The sequence below is a fragment of the Labrus bergylta genome, chromosome 12 (genome assembly GCF_963930695.1).
Source record: "Labrus bergylta chromosome 12, fLabBer1.1, whole genome shotgun sequence".
In the NCBI taxonomy this organism is placed as follows: domain Eukaryota; kingdom Metazoa; phylum Chordata; class Actinopteri; order Labriformes; family Labridae; genus Labrus; species Labrus bergylta.
In genome coordinates this window covers 14306366-14325626 of record NC_089206.1, presented here as the reverse complement: position 1 = coordinate 14325626, position 19261 = coordinate 14306366, and the positions used below count along the sequence as shown (strand labels likewise).

The 19261-nt window shown below is 39.6% G+C and overlaps 3 protein-coding genes across 4 annotated transcripts; 1 reads left to right on the top strand and 2 right to left on the bottom strand.

Annotated features, from left to right (window-relative positions):
• Positions 1-508: 508 nt before the first annotated feature.
• tlr9 (toll-like receptor 9) lies at positions 509-5401 on the bottom strand. The gene is made up of 3 exons (XM_029280435.2): positions 5044-5401; positions 1052-4024; positions 509-940 (listed from the first exon to the last, which is right to left on the bottom strand). Exons 1-3 carry the CDS (start codon positions 5062-5064, stop codon positions 734-736), a joined length of 3201 nt encoding a protein of 1066 aa, XP_029136268.2. The 5' UTR covers positions 5065-5401; the 3' UTR covers positions 509-733.
• Positions 5402-5541: 140 nt separating this feature from the next.
• On the bottom strand, positions 5542-14114 carry apeh (acylaminoacyl-peptide hydrolase). Of its 2 annotated transcripts, XM_020650079.3 has the most exons (23): positions 13987-14114; positions 13417-13546; positions 13187-13313; positions 12998-13085; positions 12771-12846; positions 12584-12675; positions 11953-12027; positions 11692-11829; positions 11490-11581; positions 11348-11388; positions 10879-11000; positions 10583-10643; positions 10392-10489; positions 10213-10264; positions 9947-10035; positions 9690-9828; positions 8611-8694; positions 8082-8162; positions 7233-7321; positions 6633-6823; positions 6273-6375; positions 6074-6180; positions 5542-5981 (listed from the first exon to the last, which is right to left on the bottom strand). In XM_020650079.3, exons 1-23 carry the CDS (start codon positions 13996-13998, stop codon positions 5876-5878), a joined length of 2193 nt encoding a protein of 730 aa, XP_020505735.2. In that variant the 5' UTR covers positions 13999-14114; the 3' UTR covers positions 5542-5875. The 2 variants fall into 2 exon arrangements, with proteins under 2 accessions (XP_020505735.2, XP_065817334.1); XM_065961262.1 differs by lacking the exon at positions 13987-14114 and having other exon boundaries at positions 13417-13871.
• Positions 14115-14462: 348 nt separating this feature from the next.
• Positions 14463-19225, top strand: capza1b (capping actin protein of muscle Z-line subunit alpha 1b). Its single transcript, XM_020650075.3, has 10 exons — positions 14463-14599; positions 15735-15798; positions 15965-16016; positions 16214-16277; positions 16368-16574; positions 16674-16753; positions 16856-16934; positions 17036-17107; positions 17261-17323; positions 17782-19225. The coding sequence occupies exons 1-10, from the start codon at positions 14561-14563 to the stop codon at positions 17920-17922; spliced, it is 861 nt and encodes a 286-aa protein (XP_020505731.2). The 5' UTR covers positions 14463-14560; the 3' UTR covers positions 17923-19225.
• Positions 19226-19261: the final 36 nt, after the last annotated feature.

Below are 19261 nucleotides of genomic sequence, written 5' to 3'. Positions count from 1 at the left end.
GACTGTATCAGTCCAAAATCACAACACCAAATAGTTCACTAATTGATAGTTCACAGGCTTAGAATAGAATAGAATAGAATAGAATAGAATAGAATTACTTTATTGATCCCAAACTGGGAAATTGTGGCGTTACACAGGTGTTATATTATCTGATGTGAATTGGTGAGCAGCCTATATGGAAAATGTAAACGGAATCAAAGATGCCTTCTTACTTGAATGGATGCAGCTGAGGAAACTGTGTGAGCTGTAAAGCGATCATTCTCACTTCCTCATATTATACAAGTAAGGGGAACTGAAATGTAAGATATAGAATGTTGGGGTATTTTATTACACTCTTTATTTACTAAATATAGTGCAATATCAATGTCTATGAACAATGTACAGTTCCTTAGTTTACCCTTTAGGCCAAAAAAGCAACATCTCCTTGCCCTATACAAACGCTTTTCAGACTAGGATTAAAGGTAACTAAAAGGCAAAAGAAAAAAGAAAAACCAGTTAAGAGAGGAATTTTAAAAAATCATGTTTAATTTTGATAAACAACAGAGAACAATCTTCAAATTTAGATATAACCATGAATAAGTAACTTTTCTTTTAATAAAAACATGATATCAAACATCAGTCATATCTCGATATGACACAACTAAGGGCTAAGTCTCAAAGTGAGGTAATGGCAAGATTGTACATTTTAAGTACTTGTATGTCTATGTGCGTTTTATCAGCTGTTGAAAGGTAGTTATATAAAACCTTCACTCATGTTGTTGTCATAGAAGTTGAGGTTATCTGATGACAATGCCATTCTAACTTGGTTCCAGAAAAGGGGTTGTGCCCTTGGGTTTCTTGGCCATGACAACACAGACTTTCTGCACAGCCTTTTCCTCAGCTGAAGGTACTTCAGTTTGGGAAACATCTCATCCAATAGAACCAGCACAGCTACATCCACCTTGAGAAAAACAGGAGAAAAATCAGTGTTACGAAAAACTCGTCGACAACATAGGACAGGGTAAGTTGTCCTTCTGTAAAATGCAGTTGAGAAATAAAAAGTGTCACAAACCTTCTCATCCAGAAGCCGCTGCTGAACCATGTAGAAAGCCTGGCGGATCACGCCATTCACCGTGTCATCACCACTAGCACCACTGGACAGCACAAACACTGTCTTCACACTGCCGTAGACAGCGTTGTATAGATTTTCTATACAAGAAAGACCAGGAATCCAGTCCCTCTCCTCCAGACAGAGACAAAATCTCCTGTGACCTGAATTCTCCAGATTGTCAGTTAACTCATTGTAGACCCAATCCCTCACAGCATGGTTCCTAGTGTCAAACACCACAAATGCATCATAGTGATATGGTGAATCACTTCTAACCAGCTGGGAGTGGCCCTTGTGTCCTGCCCAGAGTACCTGTAAGCAATACCACAGATCCCAGCCATAGAGATGCTTAAGCAGAGATAGAACAGTGAATGTCACAGTCAGGAAGGAGCAGACGAGGCATGCTAAGCTACCATAAATGTCCTGGCAGGAATGTTGATCCATATGGAGTATGCTCTCCCCTTGTTGAGACTCCGGATATTCACAGTGTATTTGGGTAAATAGATAAGGAATGTGTATTGGAGTTGTACGCAAGAAGTCTGCAAACCATGATGTATCACAGTCACATTTAAATGGGTTTGCATGCAGGGTGAGTTTCTGAAGGGCACTGCCATTTTGAAAAGGGGCAGGGAGAAACTGACGATTCAACTCTTTGATCTGATTGTGGCTCAGATACAGATATTGCAAGGACGCTGCCTTACTTAAGAAATCCTCAGGAATGCAACTGAGGCGATTGTGACTGAGGTCCAAGTGAGCAAAATTCTCTCCAAATTCAATGAGTTTAGAAGGCAAGTTGGTGAGGTGGTTTTGACTGAGGTCCAGGTAACGTAAATTGCTGAGTGCTGAGATGTTAAGCCATGGGAAATAGGTTAATAGATTGTTGCTAATGCTAAGGTACTTAATGCTTCTTGGGAAGCTACACAAAACGTCTGGTGAGATAGACATCAGTTCATTCTTAGAGATGTCCAGGTAGGCAAGGTTTGTCAGGTTCTGGAAGAAATGAGTGTATTTGTTGTTATCAAAATTCCACATTATGTCCAAGTGGTTTCCATTAAAGTAAAGGAACTTCAAAGAGGTGCTGATCAGCCTTTGATTTATTCGCATCCCAATGCCGTTATTTGCCAGACTCAACACCTCCAGGTTGGTCAGATTCTGGAGAAACTCTAAACGATGGCCCATTCCCCTCATATTGAAGTGAAAATCATTGTTACTAACGTCCAACACCTTCAGTGTGGCACTAAGCTCACTGAAAGCTTCTCTATAATAAAAATCAAGTCTGTTGTAGGACATATCAAGAAAAACTAATTTTTTCATGCTCTCAAACAGCCCTTGCTTCAGTGTTTGACTCATGTAATTGTAGGAAAGGTTTAAACAAACAGCATTTTCCATGCCCTCAAACACCTTTTTGTTTAAAGACAGAATGTCATTTTGAGAGAGGTCGAATGTAAGTTTCTGTCCGCACAATTGGTTTCTGAAGTCCCATAGTGATGGAATTCCAGACACGTTGTCCTCAGACATTTCCAACCTGGGTGACTGATTTGAATCACAAATGTCCTCTCCAGATGTTGCTTCTCGGTCAGACAGCATGAGTGATGGATCAGGAAAATTCAGTGTATGCAATTTTTGGTTTTGACAACTTTCTTGTGCCACGTTCTCAGATGACAGACTCGAGCAACATGGAAGGAAGTCGAGCATGTTTTGGGAGAGGTCAACCTTAATGAGAGACGGTAACTGTCTCAGAGCTGTCAAATTACAAGTATTGATGAAATTCATTCTCAGCTCTAGTTTTCTTAGACTTTGGAGTTTGTACAGGACGTTAAAGCTCTCATCCGAAACCTTGTGGAAAAAGTTACCACTGAGAAGAAGGTCTTGTAGCCCAGATATGTCGCTAATATTTGGAGAAAGGATCAGTTCAGGAAATGTTTTCAGTGGTTCGTAGTTATAGATAAGGCTTATCCAAGTGAGGCCCTTCAGCTCTGAAAAGAAGGTGCCCGTACGTATAGCATATGCCAGGAGATTGTCAGAGAGGTCTAATCCATGTAACTTTTTCAAAGGTTGGAAAAGACCCTCTGGGAATGTTTTCAAAGAGTTCCCTCTTAAGCTTAGGAAAGCGATGGAGCTGTTTTCAGCATAGAATGAGTTTGGATGGAGGTGAAGCGGGAGATTATTGGGGCAAGGGAAGCAGGGCCTGGCTGCGTGGTCACAACGCTGGCAATTCCACTCCAAATTCAAATACTTGAGGACAGTCAAGTTAGCAAAAGCTCTGTCTAAGACCTCTGTGATTGTGTTCTCCTTTAAGTCCAGGCTCTCTAGAGAGGGTGGCAACCCTTTAGGAATAGCAGTCAAATTATTATAACCCAGGGTAAGATTTTTCAGTTTAGGGAGCTCTCTGAAAACCCTCTCGCTGATGTAAAAAGACTGTTTGCAAGGGTTTGCATAATAGCAGTTCTTTGTGAGTAAGAGCTGTTCGAGATAAGGTGTTTTCAGGGGGTCAGCGATGTGGAAGATACAATTATTCTGTAGATCAAGTAACTTCAGGCTTTTAGGTAACAGGGGAATAGAAGTGAGGCTGTTTCCTGACAGATACAAAAATTGAAGCTTCTGTAGTTCCTTGAAGGCGTTATTGTCGATCTTCATCTCACATGAGTGGTCCTCCAAAGGTCTCAGGTGACCTGGTTGACAGTTTCCCATTATTTTCAGAGTGTTGAGGTTTGGAACACCTGAAAAAGCATCCTGCTCCACATGCTGTATCTTAGTCTTACTTAAATTGATTGAAATGACAGTTTTAGACTTGATGTGGGGGATATGCGTGATCGATCTGTCATAGCAGTCCACTGTGGTATTGTTAACATCCGTGTCACACGGGAAGAATCTGGTGATTATAGTCCTCACTGATGGGAGAAGTAGACAAAGGATAAGGATCTTCTTCAACATAGCCTAAAAAAAGAAGAAGAAGAAGCCAAGCATTATACATAACATTTTTCCTCAGACAATCCATTATCCAAGTTCAATTATAGTATATATCAATCTACAGTTAGAGCAGCTAAAACAATCTGGAAGAAATCACTCTGCTTCAAAATCAAAAGTCAAGACCACCCTATCCCTAACCCAGTTTTCCATACAGCACATTCAGAGTATTCTGTAGTATTCCAGTGTCCATACACACAGTATTCAGACCCCTTCACTTTTTTCTCATCTTGTGTTGCGGACTTATGGTAAAATCAATTAAATAATTTTTTTCCTCATCAATCTATACTCAATACCCCATAATGACAATTTTTTCTAAAAGGAAAAACTGAAATATCACACTGACATAAGTATTCAAACCCTTTAGTTGAAGCACCTTTGTCAGTAATAACAGTATCGAGTCTTCTTGGGTATGGTGCAAAAAGCTTTGTGGATTTTCTGCTTTTCTTCTCTGCAGATCCTCTCAAAGTCTGTCAGGTTGGATGGGGACCATCGGTGGACAGCCATTCTATTGGGGTCACTATGCTTTTGGGGACCTTCACTGCAGCAGACATTTTTTGTAGCCTACCCGAGATCTATGCCTTGACAATCCTGACTCTGCGCTCTGCAGTCAGTTCCTTCAACCTTTTTTTTTTCCCTCTGATATGCATTGCCAGTTGTGAGACCTTATATGGACAGGCATGTGCCTTTCTGAATCATGACCAAACAATTGAATTTACCACAGATGGACTCCAGTAAAGGTGGAGTAACATCTCAAAGGTGATCATGATAAATGGGAATCCCTTGAGCTAAATTTCAAATGTCATCGCAAAGGGTCTGAATACTTATTTTACCATAAGGCTGCAACATAACAAAATGAGAAAAAGAGAAGGCCTGAATACTTTCTGGATGCACTCTATATTTATAATGCAACAGTATACAATACAGTAAATCTGAAAGAATATCGTAAGTAAGTTTTCAAAAGTAAAATCAAATATTTTCCTACTTACCATTATAGGCATGGAGTGCATCTTAAATGTTTCACAGGGAGCAAGATGAAGCAAGCATTAATCCAGGTGTAGAGACAATGACTGAAAATGATTGACAAAAGTGCGTGCAGTGGCAAGGAACTGGATACGTTTATGCAGAAGTGAAAGCGTGAGGTCAAACTTCAGCAGCCTGATGAAAATCATGTACCCTAAGTTGTATTTCAGAAGAGCATCAGACAAACAGCAGCATCTTTTGTCACAACTGCTTAAGAATATATAATGGGTCACAGATACTAAATCCTTAATTTTTCGGACTATAACGACAGAACGAAAAGCTCTTTTTCCAACAGGTTAACATAATAGTATGACTTCCTTAATTCACAAAATGTTCTAAACAAAAAGGTAGACGAAACCGATATAACCCTTCAACACCAGGTTCAGTTTTAATCTGCTGAAACGCTCATCAGCTACAAGAGCAGAATTTTCATAATGACTTTATTAATATAAACTCAAACACAATTTACAGACAAATAAAGCCCTTTATTTTCTTTAATGTGGAGACTGCAAAATTGACAAACTGTGCAGGTTAAATGTGTTTCTGATTAAGTAAAACTGCATCAAATGAGTTTTTATTCAAGTGCTGTGTTAAAACTGTCGCTCCTTCATCAACTTCAATAAAGCAACCATGGAAACAAGTAACATAGTTACAGACAGATTACAAGTAGTGTATATATTTACAAGAAATCTTCATGTTGGAAAGCACTTTAAATTCTTTGGCTTGGACGTCAGAATGCCCTTGAAAAGAAACGTAGAATATCCCTTACACAGTTATTTGCTGTTGTCTGATTTACCATCACTGACACATATGTTGAATTATCCACAGAGCAATGTTCATAAAGCCGTCAGACTCAGCATCCACCTTGGAGAGAGCATGATTGTTGCCCTGGTACCACAACAACCTAAAAAACACAAATCAGAGCATTAGTGAATGATCAACAAAAGCCATGTTGTACAGCATATACCTGACAGTTAATAGTGTCTAGCTGCTTACCGCACTGGGACCTGCTTTGCTTTGAGTGCTCTGTAATATTCAATTCCTTGCTTGTTGGGTACACGCTTATCATCTTCCCCTAAGGTAAGCAACACTGGTGTCTGTACCTAATTGGGAGATTGTTTGCAGTTACCATATTGTGTATCAACACTGATGAAGTCACATGCAAAAAGTAGACTTTAAGCAGAGATACTCTTACCTGTGTAACGTGTTTAATGGGGGACTTGTTCAACATCTGTTCCCAAACAGCTGGATCAGGTAGACAGTCGGTGCTATAGTCGAAGCCGGCCTCAACCATGCACCTGCAACAGTCATGGTTAAACATCAACAGATGAATCACATAATGGCTTTGAGGTCCTTTGTTCCCACAGTATTTGTGTTTTGTACATTATAGAACACTCCCATCTCTAACAGGGGGGCAGACAAAATGCCCTTTACCCCCCTCACTCGCTCACAGCTGTCATAGAGAAATGTCAGGTGCACAAATGAAAAAACAACGAAAGGTGAGTGATTGTGCGGAACTGATGTAGGAAAATATAAAACAACGTGACAGTCTTACCAGTCTGGGATGTCTGTGCTGCCAATCATCGATGCCAGATTGATGACAGGGTTGCGAGCCACACAGGCCTTGTAGAATCCTGGGTACTGGCCAATGAGATGGCAGGCCAGGAAACCACTGTGGGAGCCCCCAGAAACTGACACCTTCTGCATGTCGAATTCGGCACCTTTCAGAACACTTTCAACAGCAAACTGATGGAGGAGGGGGGGTTGTGAGAGGGAAGGCAGACAAATCAAGATTTGAGAAAAATTTTAAGAAACAAACAACCTAAACAGAAACTATGGTAGCACAACAACTAAATACAGAAACCAACCAACAGTAAGTATGAACCTCTTCTAACTCGGGCATGTAAAACGTTAGAGAGAATGGAGGACTTTTGACTTTTAGTTATTTTGCTGTGGATTTATTTTATTTGTTTTCTATTGTTTTGTTTTCACATGTCTGAAATAAATCAACCAATAAATCAATATGTTAGATATCAGCATAAAGAACTCCTTAACTCTGTTTTACCAGCTTAAGCACACCTTTTACTGTTAATCAATTTCATGAATTCAAAATGTAATGAGCATGTCTGTGAATGTCTTTTTTTTTTGTTCTTACTTGAACATCTTTGACATCCTGGGTGCCAACATTTCCAGGTAATGAGAGGATGCTGTCCTGCCCGAACCCGATAGAGCCACGATAGTTCACTGCAAGATGAAAAAAAAAGACACATCGACATGATTGACATGGATGTTTCAATGCAGATGACAAAGATGTATAATTATAGTTCCTTATTACATTTAAGACATATTTTGAACATCTGATAGTACCCTGGAAAAGTAAACGAGCATAAGACCTTTTTTTTTTGTTTCAAACTCTGGGGCAAATCAAAAAAAACAACCTTTTCAAAAAAAGTGAACCAGGCATGTTTTTCTTTTTTTTTTTTTGCTTCCATGACAACGTTATTGAGAATGGCTCAAAAGACTCTGGAAATGAAGAGCAGCTGCAACTTCCCCAATGAAACAAGACAAATGTATCTATTACCTCAGAAAAGAGCAATAGAGAAGCAAGACCAGTTTCTAGTCATCATCAGCAGTCTATTAGTTTGAATACTTCCACAATAAAACTTTTTCCCCTCTACATTAAAAGTACCAGGTAACAATATAATGAGACTTGTTATGCCTGTGTGCAAAAAACAGCGGGCTCCAGACAGATATTTTAATGTTTAGATACAATAGGAAAAACTTTAGTGTCTTATGATTAGGAAGAAAAGTACAATCGATACACTTTTCTAATCTTGGAGCATGCAAAGTAACTGGAATATGCACCAGGTGTCTGTTACTGGAAGAAGACAGCATGTGAAACTTGCCTTTCAGTTCCACCCACCGAGTATACTTCCTAAAAAAGATGACGACAAACCCTCTGAGAAAGCTTACACAACCAACTACACGCTAACCTTTAACTTACCCAGTAATATGCCAAAGCCCATCTGGCACAGCACAGATGATGACAGAATCCAGTCAGCCACAATCACAGAGTGAGGACCCCCTTAGTAAAAGAAATTAAAACACAGTTGGTTTGTTGTCAAAGCCATCTCTGTGTCTTTATGTGATCAATCTAAAATGAATAAATGTTTTTAAAAAAATAGCTTTGCATGACAAATATATGTTGAATATTACAGGCCTTTTAATAAACCTTAGATAAAAAATTAGATAAAAAATTAGATAAATTAGATAAAACATTTTCTAACTAAGGCCACCATTGTCATAGCAACCATTGTTGGCGATGCCAACCTTGTCTGTCGCAGCAGCTCATGACTGAAAGGAACAAATCACTAAACAGGTTGACAGATTTCCACCTGATAATAAACTCATATTTAGCACAATCTACACATACATTCGTTTTGTTTTTCACAACCTGAATCTGCATAACACACTACAATGGATGTAATACTTCCTGACTGTTGATTCTGTTCGCACATAAGAGAGTAACTGACCATGAGGAGTGACGATAAGAGGCAGCTTCACTCCATCTTTAACCTCCTTTGGTTTGATCAGCAAAGCTTCAAAATCAAGGCCAGCTGAAAGAATATATATATATAGAATATTAATCAGATAGTCCCCCTAAGATTACAAACACAGTTTTTATGTGTCATACAGACAGTATAATCTATTTAACCCTCTATTTACTGAAAGACAGAATTATTCTTCCTGACATTACAGAGTCACATCAGAGGCTTCCTACTACAACATACATGTCACAGCCAACCAAACTCAATATGAGAACTTTGTGATAAATCTTATCAATAGCCGTTTTCACATATGTACTCCGGATAATATCTAGATATATTTACAGGAGGACTTCTCCGGAGATTCTCTCGAAGTAGCCGTTCACATATGCTCCTCACAGCGGGGGACTTTCCCTGTCAGAGGGGAGGGGGCGCGGGGGAATTCCCAACAAAAGACGTGACGTAAATAAACAACGCGGAAGTCGCGACCGAAGCAACAGAGTCCGCTACACGACGTTATAATGAGAATATTTGCCTTTATATCAATGCTATGTGTAATCCAATGGAATGACAACATTCACAAAAGAGAGGAGAACAACATACTGACGAACAGAAAACAGAATGCAGCCGTTTAATTACGTGCGCGGAGATCGTAGTGGTCGCGTGCAGACACTTTAGCCGGTCACTGTATATAAACGTCATTCTCTTTTCATTGGCTGAAATTGAAATCTCTGGAGAATATCCTGCTGCATTGTCACATCAGCTCCTCCGGATTATCTGCGGAAAAAATACTAGGGGTCTGGCCGGATAAACTCCGGGTAATATCGGAGTAAAAAATTTGGCTGTTGCGTTCACACATACAGCTCCTCCTGGAAATCCCCAGAGTTTTTCCAGGAGATTTCCGTATGTGTGACAAGGGTTTATGTGACCTGACAGTTTCAACTTTTCGCTGACATCATCATGGAGAGGTTTAATACTTTAAGCTGTTTGTGTTGTTGATGTGTGTGGAACAAATTGAAGGACAAAACATTTCTTCTGAAATTTTGATTTCAAATGTGAATTCTTACGGTATTGACTGTTGTCTTGCTCTGGAGGAGGGGTAAAAGTCAAGATCTGCCAATCAATATCTTGCAACGTCTGAGAGTTTTCCAAAGTAACCCACACCACTTCCTCCTGAGAGTCTTTTTGGGGAAGGAAAGCCACCCTCTGGACACAGAAATGACATTAGAGTACGTGACATACCGGTACTACTTCTCCATCACTGGATCGGCTGAATTTTTAAGAGCTCAAGAAAAAACATTGCTCAGAAAAGTAAGGAACCTACCAGACTCGGGGGGCTGTTTGGAGAGGAGCAGCTGACCACCATCAGATCTCTCTCTATGTTCAGCAGACACCAGTTACCCACATCAGATTCTTTAGACAAACACAGAACATAAGTAGACACAGGTTGAAATAAACAGGTTCTATGGCTGCAACAAAAGTAATAAAATAGGTGAATGTGTTTTAAGAGAAGAAGGCAACAACAAAATAAGGGGAGGACAGATTCAATCTGAGCAATTCCCAGGCTTATAAATGTGTCTAGTGACTCACTTGAAGTCAGAGAGGTGAGGCTCCCAGTGCTTGTATCAACAACCAACAGATCCTACAAGAAACCACAAACAATGTGTACAATTAAGTCTCCACCTTCACATCTCTCTATGTGAAAAATACACAATAAAAATGTGTCTTTTTCTAATAATAACAAGCCATTTCCCAGAGCTTTTCTGTACCTTGCGGCTGCGCTGAGGACAAGCAAGGATTATGCGCTGACTGTCAGCTGACCAGCACTGAGGGGACAACTGAGAACTGTAGATACCAGCAAAGCCATCTGTAAATACACACAAATACACACAAACACAATCAAATTTGACATGGAATGAAAAGAACATGTTTATTTGTGTCGCTGCCGAGAGTTTCTCACCCTCTCCAGGCCTCTTCACCACGTCCACCACCACCGAGGTCTTCTTAGTATACCAGTCATACTAGATGTGCAACATGCAAGCAGATAGAAGAACAAATTATTCAAAAAATGATGAAAGGAGCTGCAGGTCGGGCCAACCGCTTCAAGGACTATAGACTTCGTACATGGGGCGCAACCTGACAGCTTGGCCATCTGCGCCCCGTGTTACCCAGTAAGTAAGTAAGAAGAGAGGGCATTTTGTACAGAAATTAAAGTACAAGTGTCAATGTGTAAATGGTGAAAGTGGCCCGTCTTACCATACAGAGCCTGCTGCATTGCATGTGTGGTCCAAACACAGAACATTCCAGGTAAACAATCCTACACTGATCCGGGCTCAATCTGGGGGAGCACACTGCACTGGTGCCTGATGACAGCTGTTCTAAAGAAATGCAAAAACACAAAGACAAAAATGGCAGCAGTATTTGACTAAGACTAAACCCATGCAGACCAGAACAGTTGTCTGATATGGAAGTCCAAATCAATGATCACCATTGTGTCAAACATTTACAGTAGCGCCTCACTTCATATGCACATGTAATTGTTCTGCAAAATGAGCTACACAAGAACAATTTCATACTTATATATAAATTAACAGTAACTCATAGGAGATTAAAAGCACAAGACTTTGTGAGAATTGTCACTGGTTCAGGAGGCATTATACTTCAATTAATCTAAATCATGTTTATGACTAAGATAGTACAAGACAGGAGAGAGTCAGCAACTTACCACATTTCCCACCAGTGAGGTCCACATAGAACAAAGACGACCTGACAGAGACATTAAAGACATTAAACTGATAGCAGTATGAGCATGAAGACATTTCTGATCAGCAAGAGGTCATTCTTCTCAGTAAAGAAAATGTTATTACCTCCTGTTTGGGCAGTACTTGAGGCCAAGTCTGAAAGGCTCATGCCACCAGCCTACAAACACCACACCTGTGTCCCCTGGAGCCCAAAATGCCTTCAGAGTAAGAAACAGAGTTTAAAAAAATACAACAGCAGGCCTAGTAGCAATAGCAATACAAATGCACAAAAAGATTCCTGAACTGACACACAGACTGCTGTACCAACCTGCCCAGGTGAGATACTTTCAGGCACTCCTTCCAACACAGAGACGTTGTCACCATCGATATCCAAAACACAAAGCACTGGACAGCTCTTACTAACCAGTGCCTCTCCCCAGTCCTCACGGAAGACAAACTGCTCCCCCTGCAGGGATAAAAACACAAAAACACTTTCACTAAAGCCGGAGTCAAATGTGAACTGATAACTCAACGACACTTTTGAAAAGTGAAAATCTTGTATGTTTTTGAAAGTATTCATTGTATTCACTTTCACAGCCTCCTTTTTCTCCACCCGTGTGGTCTCCTCCTCATCTCCAGTGGAAGACAACACAGATGAGTCAGCCTAGAAACATGAAGAAAAAATACGATATAATAGAACAAAGATTTTATAGCAACTAGTCTGGCATTATCTCACAAATGAATGTCACACTCCTACAGTAAATATTTTTATCTAGATTAAATTACTTGGAAGGCTGAAACCTGCTTTTCCTGCTTGTTAGGGCCACACCCATATCAGTGTGAATTTGTCAAAGCATTTTCATTTTGAAAAGCAATGGAAAATACCAGGAGTGTATTTAAATTGAAGACATTTTTTAAATGTCGAAGTCTGCATTTCAGTGATACGCTTACTTAGATTGTGTGCTTTGAGATAAATGTGATCCAGTGTGGTGATTTTGTTTTGAGTGTAAATCTCTTCACAGCTTAGCATTGTAAAACAAAGCACTCAAATGTTGGGCATTGTTTGCACAATGCATTACTTAAATAATACACACTGTTAGATGCAGGCAGTATTGAATACAACCCTAGTATTGAATTGGCAGACACCGTGAACACTGCAGCTGTTTGCTGCCCTTCATAGTTTACTACTTTTATTGATTAACACAGTTTTGCTAACAGACCTGGAAGAAAGATTCTGCCTTAGGCCTCTTCCTCTCTGCCACGTACAAGAGGTGGGTCTCAGAGTGGGACCAAACCAAGCAGCCAAACTGGTCTATGGAAGTCAAACAAAGTGTTATTGACACCTGAACGGCAAATTTAAAAGGCAAGATTTTATACAAACAGTTATCTAAAGTGCAGAGGACTCACCATCTTCATAGACTTTGCCGTGCTTCTTTAAAGCTGTTAGATTGATGCTCTTCGTCTTGATGTTTTTATTCCAGATCTAAAAGATCACAGAGAGTCAAAACATTTTACACCCAGGCACAGATGACTGAAAGATAGATGTAGATAAAAACCCAAAAGGGGTCATTTAAAATTGGAAAGGATGCATTTTTCAGGGTAGAAAGGTTGTTTCGGACGGACAGACCACACACCTCAAGAAACTGTATGTCCTCTCCTTTGATTGTGCACTCTCTGACAACAGCTTTCATTTCACCTGAAGGGGAATCTTTACTGAGCAATCTGTCAGGAGGAACACAATTAATGGGTCAGTTGTTTCAGGGTTTAGCTCTACAAGAACTTAATCAATCCCTTACAGACAACATGTGAAAATGATTACATACTCTCCTTTGATCTCAGTGCTGTTTCCAGAGGCCCCAGAAAAGACCACCGACTTGTCATCGTGGAATACAATGTACTGTCTGCAAAACTTGACATTCTCATTCCTCTCCAGGTCACGCTGGCTCCATTCTGCAGAGGAAAGTTAATAATAATAAATAAAAAAAAAACAACGATCAACTTCCCTGCAAGTACAGACACAGAAAATAGTATTATCTGCAAAGTTTAAGTCTACCTGTGTAGATGTTGCTGTATTTGCCTCCATACTGAGAAGTGATGACAGGTCCCAAATCTGCTTTGCTCAAGGAAGGGAAGAGGCTGAGTTCTCTGTAGAGTCGGACAATTTCCTCAGGGTTGGTAACCACCTGATAACAAGCGGCAGAATGACTCAAACTGCGCCTCAGCGATACAAACTGTCGCATGGTAAACAATGCCCTATTCATTTCCTAGCTAGTAAGCTAGCCAGCCAGCCATACACAAGTTTGTACAGCAAACAAAAAGTCCGGTCAAATATTAAAACAATATCTTCTTGCAACTGAGGAAAGCAACGGCTGAGTTACAAGAAATAAACAAATAAAACAAGGTTGTCCTTTTGTAACAAGGCGGATTTAATTTGACCAGGAAGTTCCTGTAGCAGCTCACAGCAAACAGAATCACTGACTCTCTGCTTTTCTTTTTTTTTTGTACAAAACTGGCATGACAGCGTAATGAACAGGAGCTACACGCTTTCACATACATTCGGATAAATTGTGTAGGCCTGTATCTGTTCAGAATCAAAGAAAAAGTCAGCATAGTCTCCTCATACCTGTGACTCCATGATAGAGACGGTGTGTGTCGCTAGTCAGCAAATACCAAGTCGTTAAAAATACAATGGAGTAGGTGTTCCATTGCAAAGCGAGAAAGAACGAACGTAACATCTGCTTAAGCTTCCGGTGTCAACTTAGAAAAATAAAGTTACACTCACAGGTAAACAGTTTGAGTAAGAACAAAGAAAACGAAATAATCGATGTTTAAAAAGCCATACAGGAGTATTAAATACATGCCGGCCAGTTTGAAAGGGTAACTTCAGGTGGGATTTTTTTTCTATCATCTTTTTTTAATGTGGCTCTTGTTTTAGTTTGAAGGCGTATCAACTGCACAACTCTCAACCGGAAGCACACGACCAATTAAATTACTTTTTAAATCAACGCACTCTTATTTTAAAATATGTTCACGCAATGTTACCGAATTAATTGGTGTATCGTTTTCTGTCAAAGTGAAACATAAATTTGAATTGAACACGTTTTGAAATTACGTTTTTACCTAAAATTACACCTATATGACAACGAGTTGCAGTTACTGTCAGTCAGTTTGGGTAGGTGGGGTCACAAAGAGCCAAGATGGCTGACTTTGAGGAGCCGCTGTCAGATGAAGAGAAGGTTTGGAGTCTTAAATTCTTTGCTCAAGGCTTTTTCCCCCCCTTATTTTTTAAGGAGTTGCTATTGTCTCATTTTCAGATGGTTTAATGCTGAAGTTTTAAACAAAGAATGTCGTTTTTGTTTACACATGGAAATGATAAACTTGTGTCTTTACGCTACCACTAGCCAACTATCCAATGCTAGTAAAAGCTTAGTTCGTTAGCGGCGTAATCAAATTGAGGGGTTTAAACCCTGGGCAAAAAAAACTTTCAAGAAGTTATGCATGAATAAAAAATGATAGGTTATGTATGAAGCGATACCCGATTCTTTGCAGTCTTGTTGTGCACACTGTCAGCCTGCAATCATGACAGTGTGAGCTACGTATTCCTCTCTTATAACGTTAGCTAACATTAGCAGCTAACGTTACTTTGCTCTGGATTTCTGGGTCAACCAGATTCAATTTCAGCTCAAATACTTCTCACCGTCACATGGCTTCAGATCAGGATAGGGGGCGTCTAAAGAGTAGGTGCAGCCTGATAGTGACACCATCTGTAACACTTGTGTCAGCTGGCCACATTACCACTTTAGTTTAATGACACTGAATGACAGGCTGCAGTCAGACGGTTGTGTTTACCTGGTAAGCAACAAGACAATCACATGAAAAACTCATAGGTTGTGTAAAAGCTAGAAACAAGACTTTGGGTATTCTCCTAACACATGGACACACATGAGATTTAAAAACATGGGATGGTCAACAGAGGAAATGAGGACATGGTTTTATGCCACAAAAATCTACACAAGCAGTTTCTTATTCAGAGTTAAACCTTAAACGTGAAGTGTATTGAAGCAATGCTCATCATATGCTTGGGTCAATTAATCCGTTTGTCTTCTTATTAGTCAGTTTTATTCAATATACTGGTTACTGAAAATGCTTGCAATTTTATATGCATCGTTGACACACATTACAGAAAATGTTCAATACAAATGTTTTGATCGTAGTCTTGTTAAAGAGCTTTGATTTGTGGTACTTATTGTAAGTTTAATATCACAGTTCCAGTAAGTTAAGTGTGTTGGTTGTTGTCTTTGTGCTCAGTGAACAGTAGGCACATATTACCATGAAGGATGAATTGATCACTTCAATTATTTTCATCATTAGGTTCGCATTGCGGCCAACTTTGTGACTCATGCCCCCCCAGGAGAGTTCAATGAAGTCTTCAATGGTAAGAAGTACCCAATTTAAACATGCATATTAAATTATACAGTATCAATAAACAGATTTATTTTGCCTCTAACAGTATAATTGTATTTTATATCTCATAAAGATCTATGCAAGTAGTGATTTATTTTTGTCTTTTTTCTGTTGTTGTCTTTTTTTTGTCTTTGTAGATGTGCGGCTTCTTCTCAACAATGACAACCTCCTCAGGGAGGGTGCGTCACAGTAAGTAATATTCATTTAAGCAAAACATTTCTGACTTTTTATTTGGCAAGTATTTGCAAATTGTTGCTTATTACATATTAGGCATTGACGGATCTTTAGCATGATCCATGTTCCTAATATGTCATGGAAAACACTTTTTGGCAGAATGTTTTGGTGTCGAATCACGAGTGCTTATCATACCTCTGTCTGTTGTCCAGCTCCTTTGCCCAGTATAACATGGATCAGTTCACTCCTGCCAAACTAGAGGGCTACGACGAGCCGGTATTATTCATCCTTCAGTCTTTTTCCTTTATTCCAGATGAGCACATTTTTAAGCCAGACTTTGCCCAACTTCTGTTCTTTTCTTTGTAGGTCCTGATCACAGAGCATGGTGACCTTGGCCAGGGACGTTTCCTTGACCCCCGTAACTGCTTGTCTTTCCGCTTTGACCACCTAAGAAAAGAAGTGAGTGACGTGCAGCCATATGAAGGAGAGGCGACCCTGAGTAGCTGGAGAGATGCCTGTGATACTTCCCTTAGTGCCTATGTCAAAGAGCACTACCCCTCTGGAGTTTGCACTGTAAGGAACACCAAAAACATTTGACAAAACTGTGATCTGTGCAATATCAAATCCAATTAACCCATAGCCATATTTACCCATACCACCTCTGTATGGCAGGTATATGGGAAAACGGTTGATGGTCAGCAAACAGTCATAGCCTGCATTGAAGGACATCAGTTTCAACCCAAAAACTTCTGGTATATTTATATTCCTACAAACAGCTGTTTGTTTCTCTCTCAGTTTTAGTAATGCTTAAGTCTTATTAAAATAAAACGCTTCTCTTCATGTCTCTAACTCAGGAATGGGCGCTGTCGGTCAGAGTGGAAGCTTACCCTCGGTCAATCCACTGCACAGGTGGTGGGAGTGTTAAAAATTCAGGTGAAATGAATTCAGTGATCTCAACTACATAAATTACACGTCAAGGTGGTTTATTTTTTTTCAAAAACTTCAGCTTGCTAATGGAGTTCTTCTGTATCCAGGTGCACTACTATGAGGATGGGAATGTGCAACTGGTTAGTCATAAAGAGGTAGAAGAATCAATACCTGTGACTGTAAGTAACATTGTTTTTAGTCTTTTAGCAGGGGGCTACACCTCATGTTGTATACATACTTTAAGACTGAATAATTCAACTTCAGGTTCATACACAAAAGGTTATCTCTGTCAATGACAAATTGACAAAATGTTGAATATGTTTTTGTAACAGAATGAAAGCCAGACAGCCAAGGAATTTGTTGACATCATTGAGAACGCGGAAAATGACTACCAGGTAAGCTACCATATAATGAATTGAATTGAAATTTTTATTTCTTTAATAGGGACAATGTAATTGAACAAAGTGTCAGTTCACAATCTGATGCCGATGTGCTTCACAGAGTTTAAAGCTATCGCTAATTTCAAACTCTGGGCCCTATTAAGGCCTTTGTGTAAACGTTTGTAAAATATACAACATTCAATAATATTTTACCAAATAAAACACTAAATATGAGAGGAGATACCTAATACATATACTAAAATATAACACTACAAAACATCTTTTCACCAATGTCCATTAGAAAATTCCAATACAACAGTTTCAGCTCTGGTAGTCAATATACGTTCTATGGATGTGACTACAATGACAGATGTTAGTTTTATTAAAACATACAATGCTGAACCATTTTAATGAAAAAGCAAAATAAATATTGTACTGAAGATGTGTTTCTCTCCACTTCTTTTCCCCTAAAGACCGCAATCAGTGAGAACTACCAGACCATGTCGGACACCACCTTCAAGGCCTTGCGTCGCCAGCTGCCCGTCACACGCACTAAGATTGACTGGAATAAGATTCTAAGTTACAAAATTGGCAAGGAGATGCAGAATGTCTAGAGGAAGGCCAGGGACTGACCAGGGAGACACACACACTCCACTGGCCCCAAACCCACTTATACATGTGCAAGGACTAACCAAAGCAAAACTATATCAGTATGGGGCAAGGAATAATAACAAAATTAAAAAAAAGCATAACTGAAGATTTGAAGACTGTTAGGCACAGATATCCATCTGCTGTAAGGAAGATGTGGTCATGGAGATACTAGTGGTTTCTTCTGGATTTGTGTTGGGTCAGTGTGTAGGGCTGTGCTCAGGACTGCTACATTACAGAAGCAAATCTTCCTTTGGCTATCTAATAAATCACAGACCTCCGTAGGACAAGGTTTCACAAGTAACATTACTTGTCAGCAGCACACAGGGAAAGGAAACAGGACCGCACAAGGCAGCTGATCTCAGAAATAAAGCACACCATCCCATATCAGGGTTTTGATTTCAGACTGGATAAATATGAAGTTTGTGAATGTTTTGGTGTCATTGTTTATTTAAAATTTGCTGCATCAAAAAAAACTTGAATCTGAATTTGGAAGTAGTAACCTTTTGTAGCTAACAAGCTTAGTTTTACGGAAACGGCACATTGTGATATGTTTCCAGGGATTTGGACTGTATTTCTACCTGTCCTAACATTTCAGAGTAGCAGGATCCTCAGCATAGCTCTGTTCCTGCACGTTAGACTTTCTCTGTTTGTCAGTGTCTGTCGGGGATGAAGGAATATTGACGTGTTTTCTGTTGTGCGCCGCTGATGTATACGTCTCTTTGCCCGTGCAAGCTACGATGACTGAAATGAAGATAAAGCAACTTTGACGCTGCTGCATCTAGAATGCATTTTCTCTTACTTTGACAACCCCACCTCCATTGCTGTACAGCTTTTCCTCTGTGAAAGGAAAAACGGACTCGTATTATCCCAGATTTATTTGCCAAAATCTCTTTCCTATGGTAAAGAACTCCATCCTTCTATCCATGTATGCAAATTTCTATTTTAATACGCTGGTTTTTGTTTGGAGACTTAGGATATTGCACTCTTCACTGTAAACGACCGTTTGTGTATTGGTCAATGCCAAGTGAACGCAAAGCAGTTGCTGTGTAAAGCGACATCATATACTGTATATGTTCCATAACTTCTGTAAGGCCACATCATACTGTAAGTGTTACATGACTTTGAAGTAGGCTGACTCTTGATCAGTTACTTGTTAGCTATATTATGTGCACTGTTAAACCTTCACACTAAACTGCAACTGTGTGCCGATCAGTTCTTGAGACTGTACTGCCCCATTCTGCTGTACAAATAAATGGATTGAACATCTTTGCTTGCTAGGCTGTTATTTCAACACAAAACCTT

What these genes read in the sequence shown, in the direction of transcription:
- apeh (XM_065961262.1), bottom strand. Translation starts at nt 13,624, where the DNA reads ATGAATAGGGCATTGTTTACCATGCGACAGTTTGTATCGCTGAGGCGC. An exon ending in AGCACAGACATCCCAGACTG is followed by an intron (nt 6,376 to 6,632) that starts GTAAGACTGTCA and finishes TGACTGTTGCAG; the next exon opens with GTGCATGGTTGAGGCCGGCT. An exon ending in CCATTAAACACGTTACACAG is followed by an intron (nt 6,181 to 6,272) that starts GTAAGAGTATCT and finishes TCTCCCAATTAG; the next exon opens with GTACAGACACCAGTGTTGCT.
- capza1b (XM_020650075.3), top strand. Translation starts at nt 14,561, where the DNA reads ATGGCTGACTTTGAGGAGCCGCTGTCAGATGAAGAGAAG. An exon ending in TAGAGGGCTACGACGAGCCG is followed by an intron (nt 16,278 to 16,367) that starts GTATTATTCATC and finishes TTTTCTTTGTAG; the next exon opens with GTCCTGATCACAGAGCATGG. An exon ending in TGGGAGTGTTAAAAATTCAG is followed by an intron (nt 16,935 to 17,035) that starts GTGAAATGAATT and finishes TTCTGTATCCAG; the next exon opens with GTGCACTACTATGAGGATGG.
- tlr9 (XM_029280435.2), bottom strand. Translation starts at nt 5,064, where the DNA reads ATGCACTCCATGCCTATAATG. An exon ending in TGCACTCCATGCCTATAATG is followed by an intron (nt 4,025 to 5,043) that starts GTAAGTAGGAAA and finishes TTCTTTTTTTAG; the next exon opens with GCTATGTTGAAGAAGATCCT. An exon ending in AGCGGCTTCTGGATGAGAAG is followed by an intron (nt 941 to 1,051) that starts GTTTGTGACACT and finishes GTTTTTCTCAAG; the next exon opens with GTGGATGTAGCTGTGCTGGT.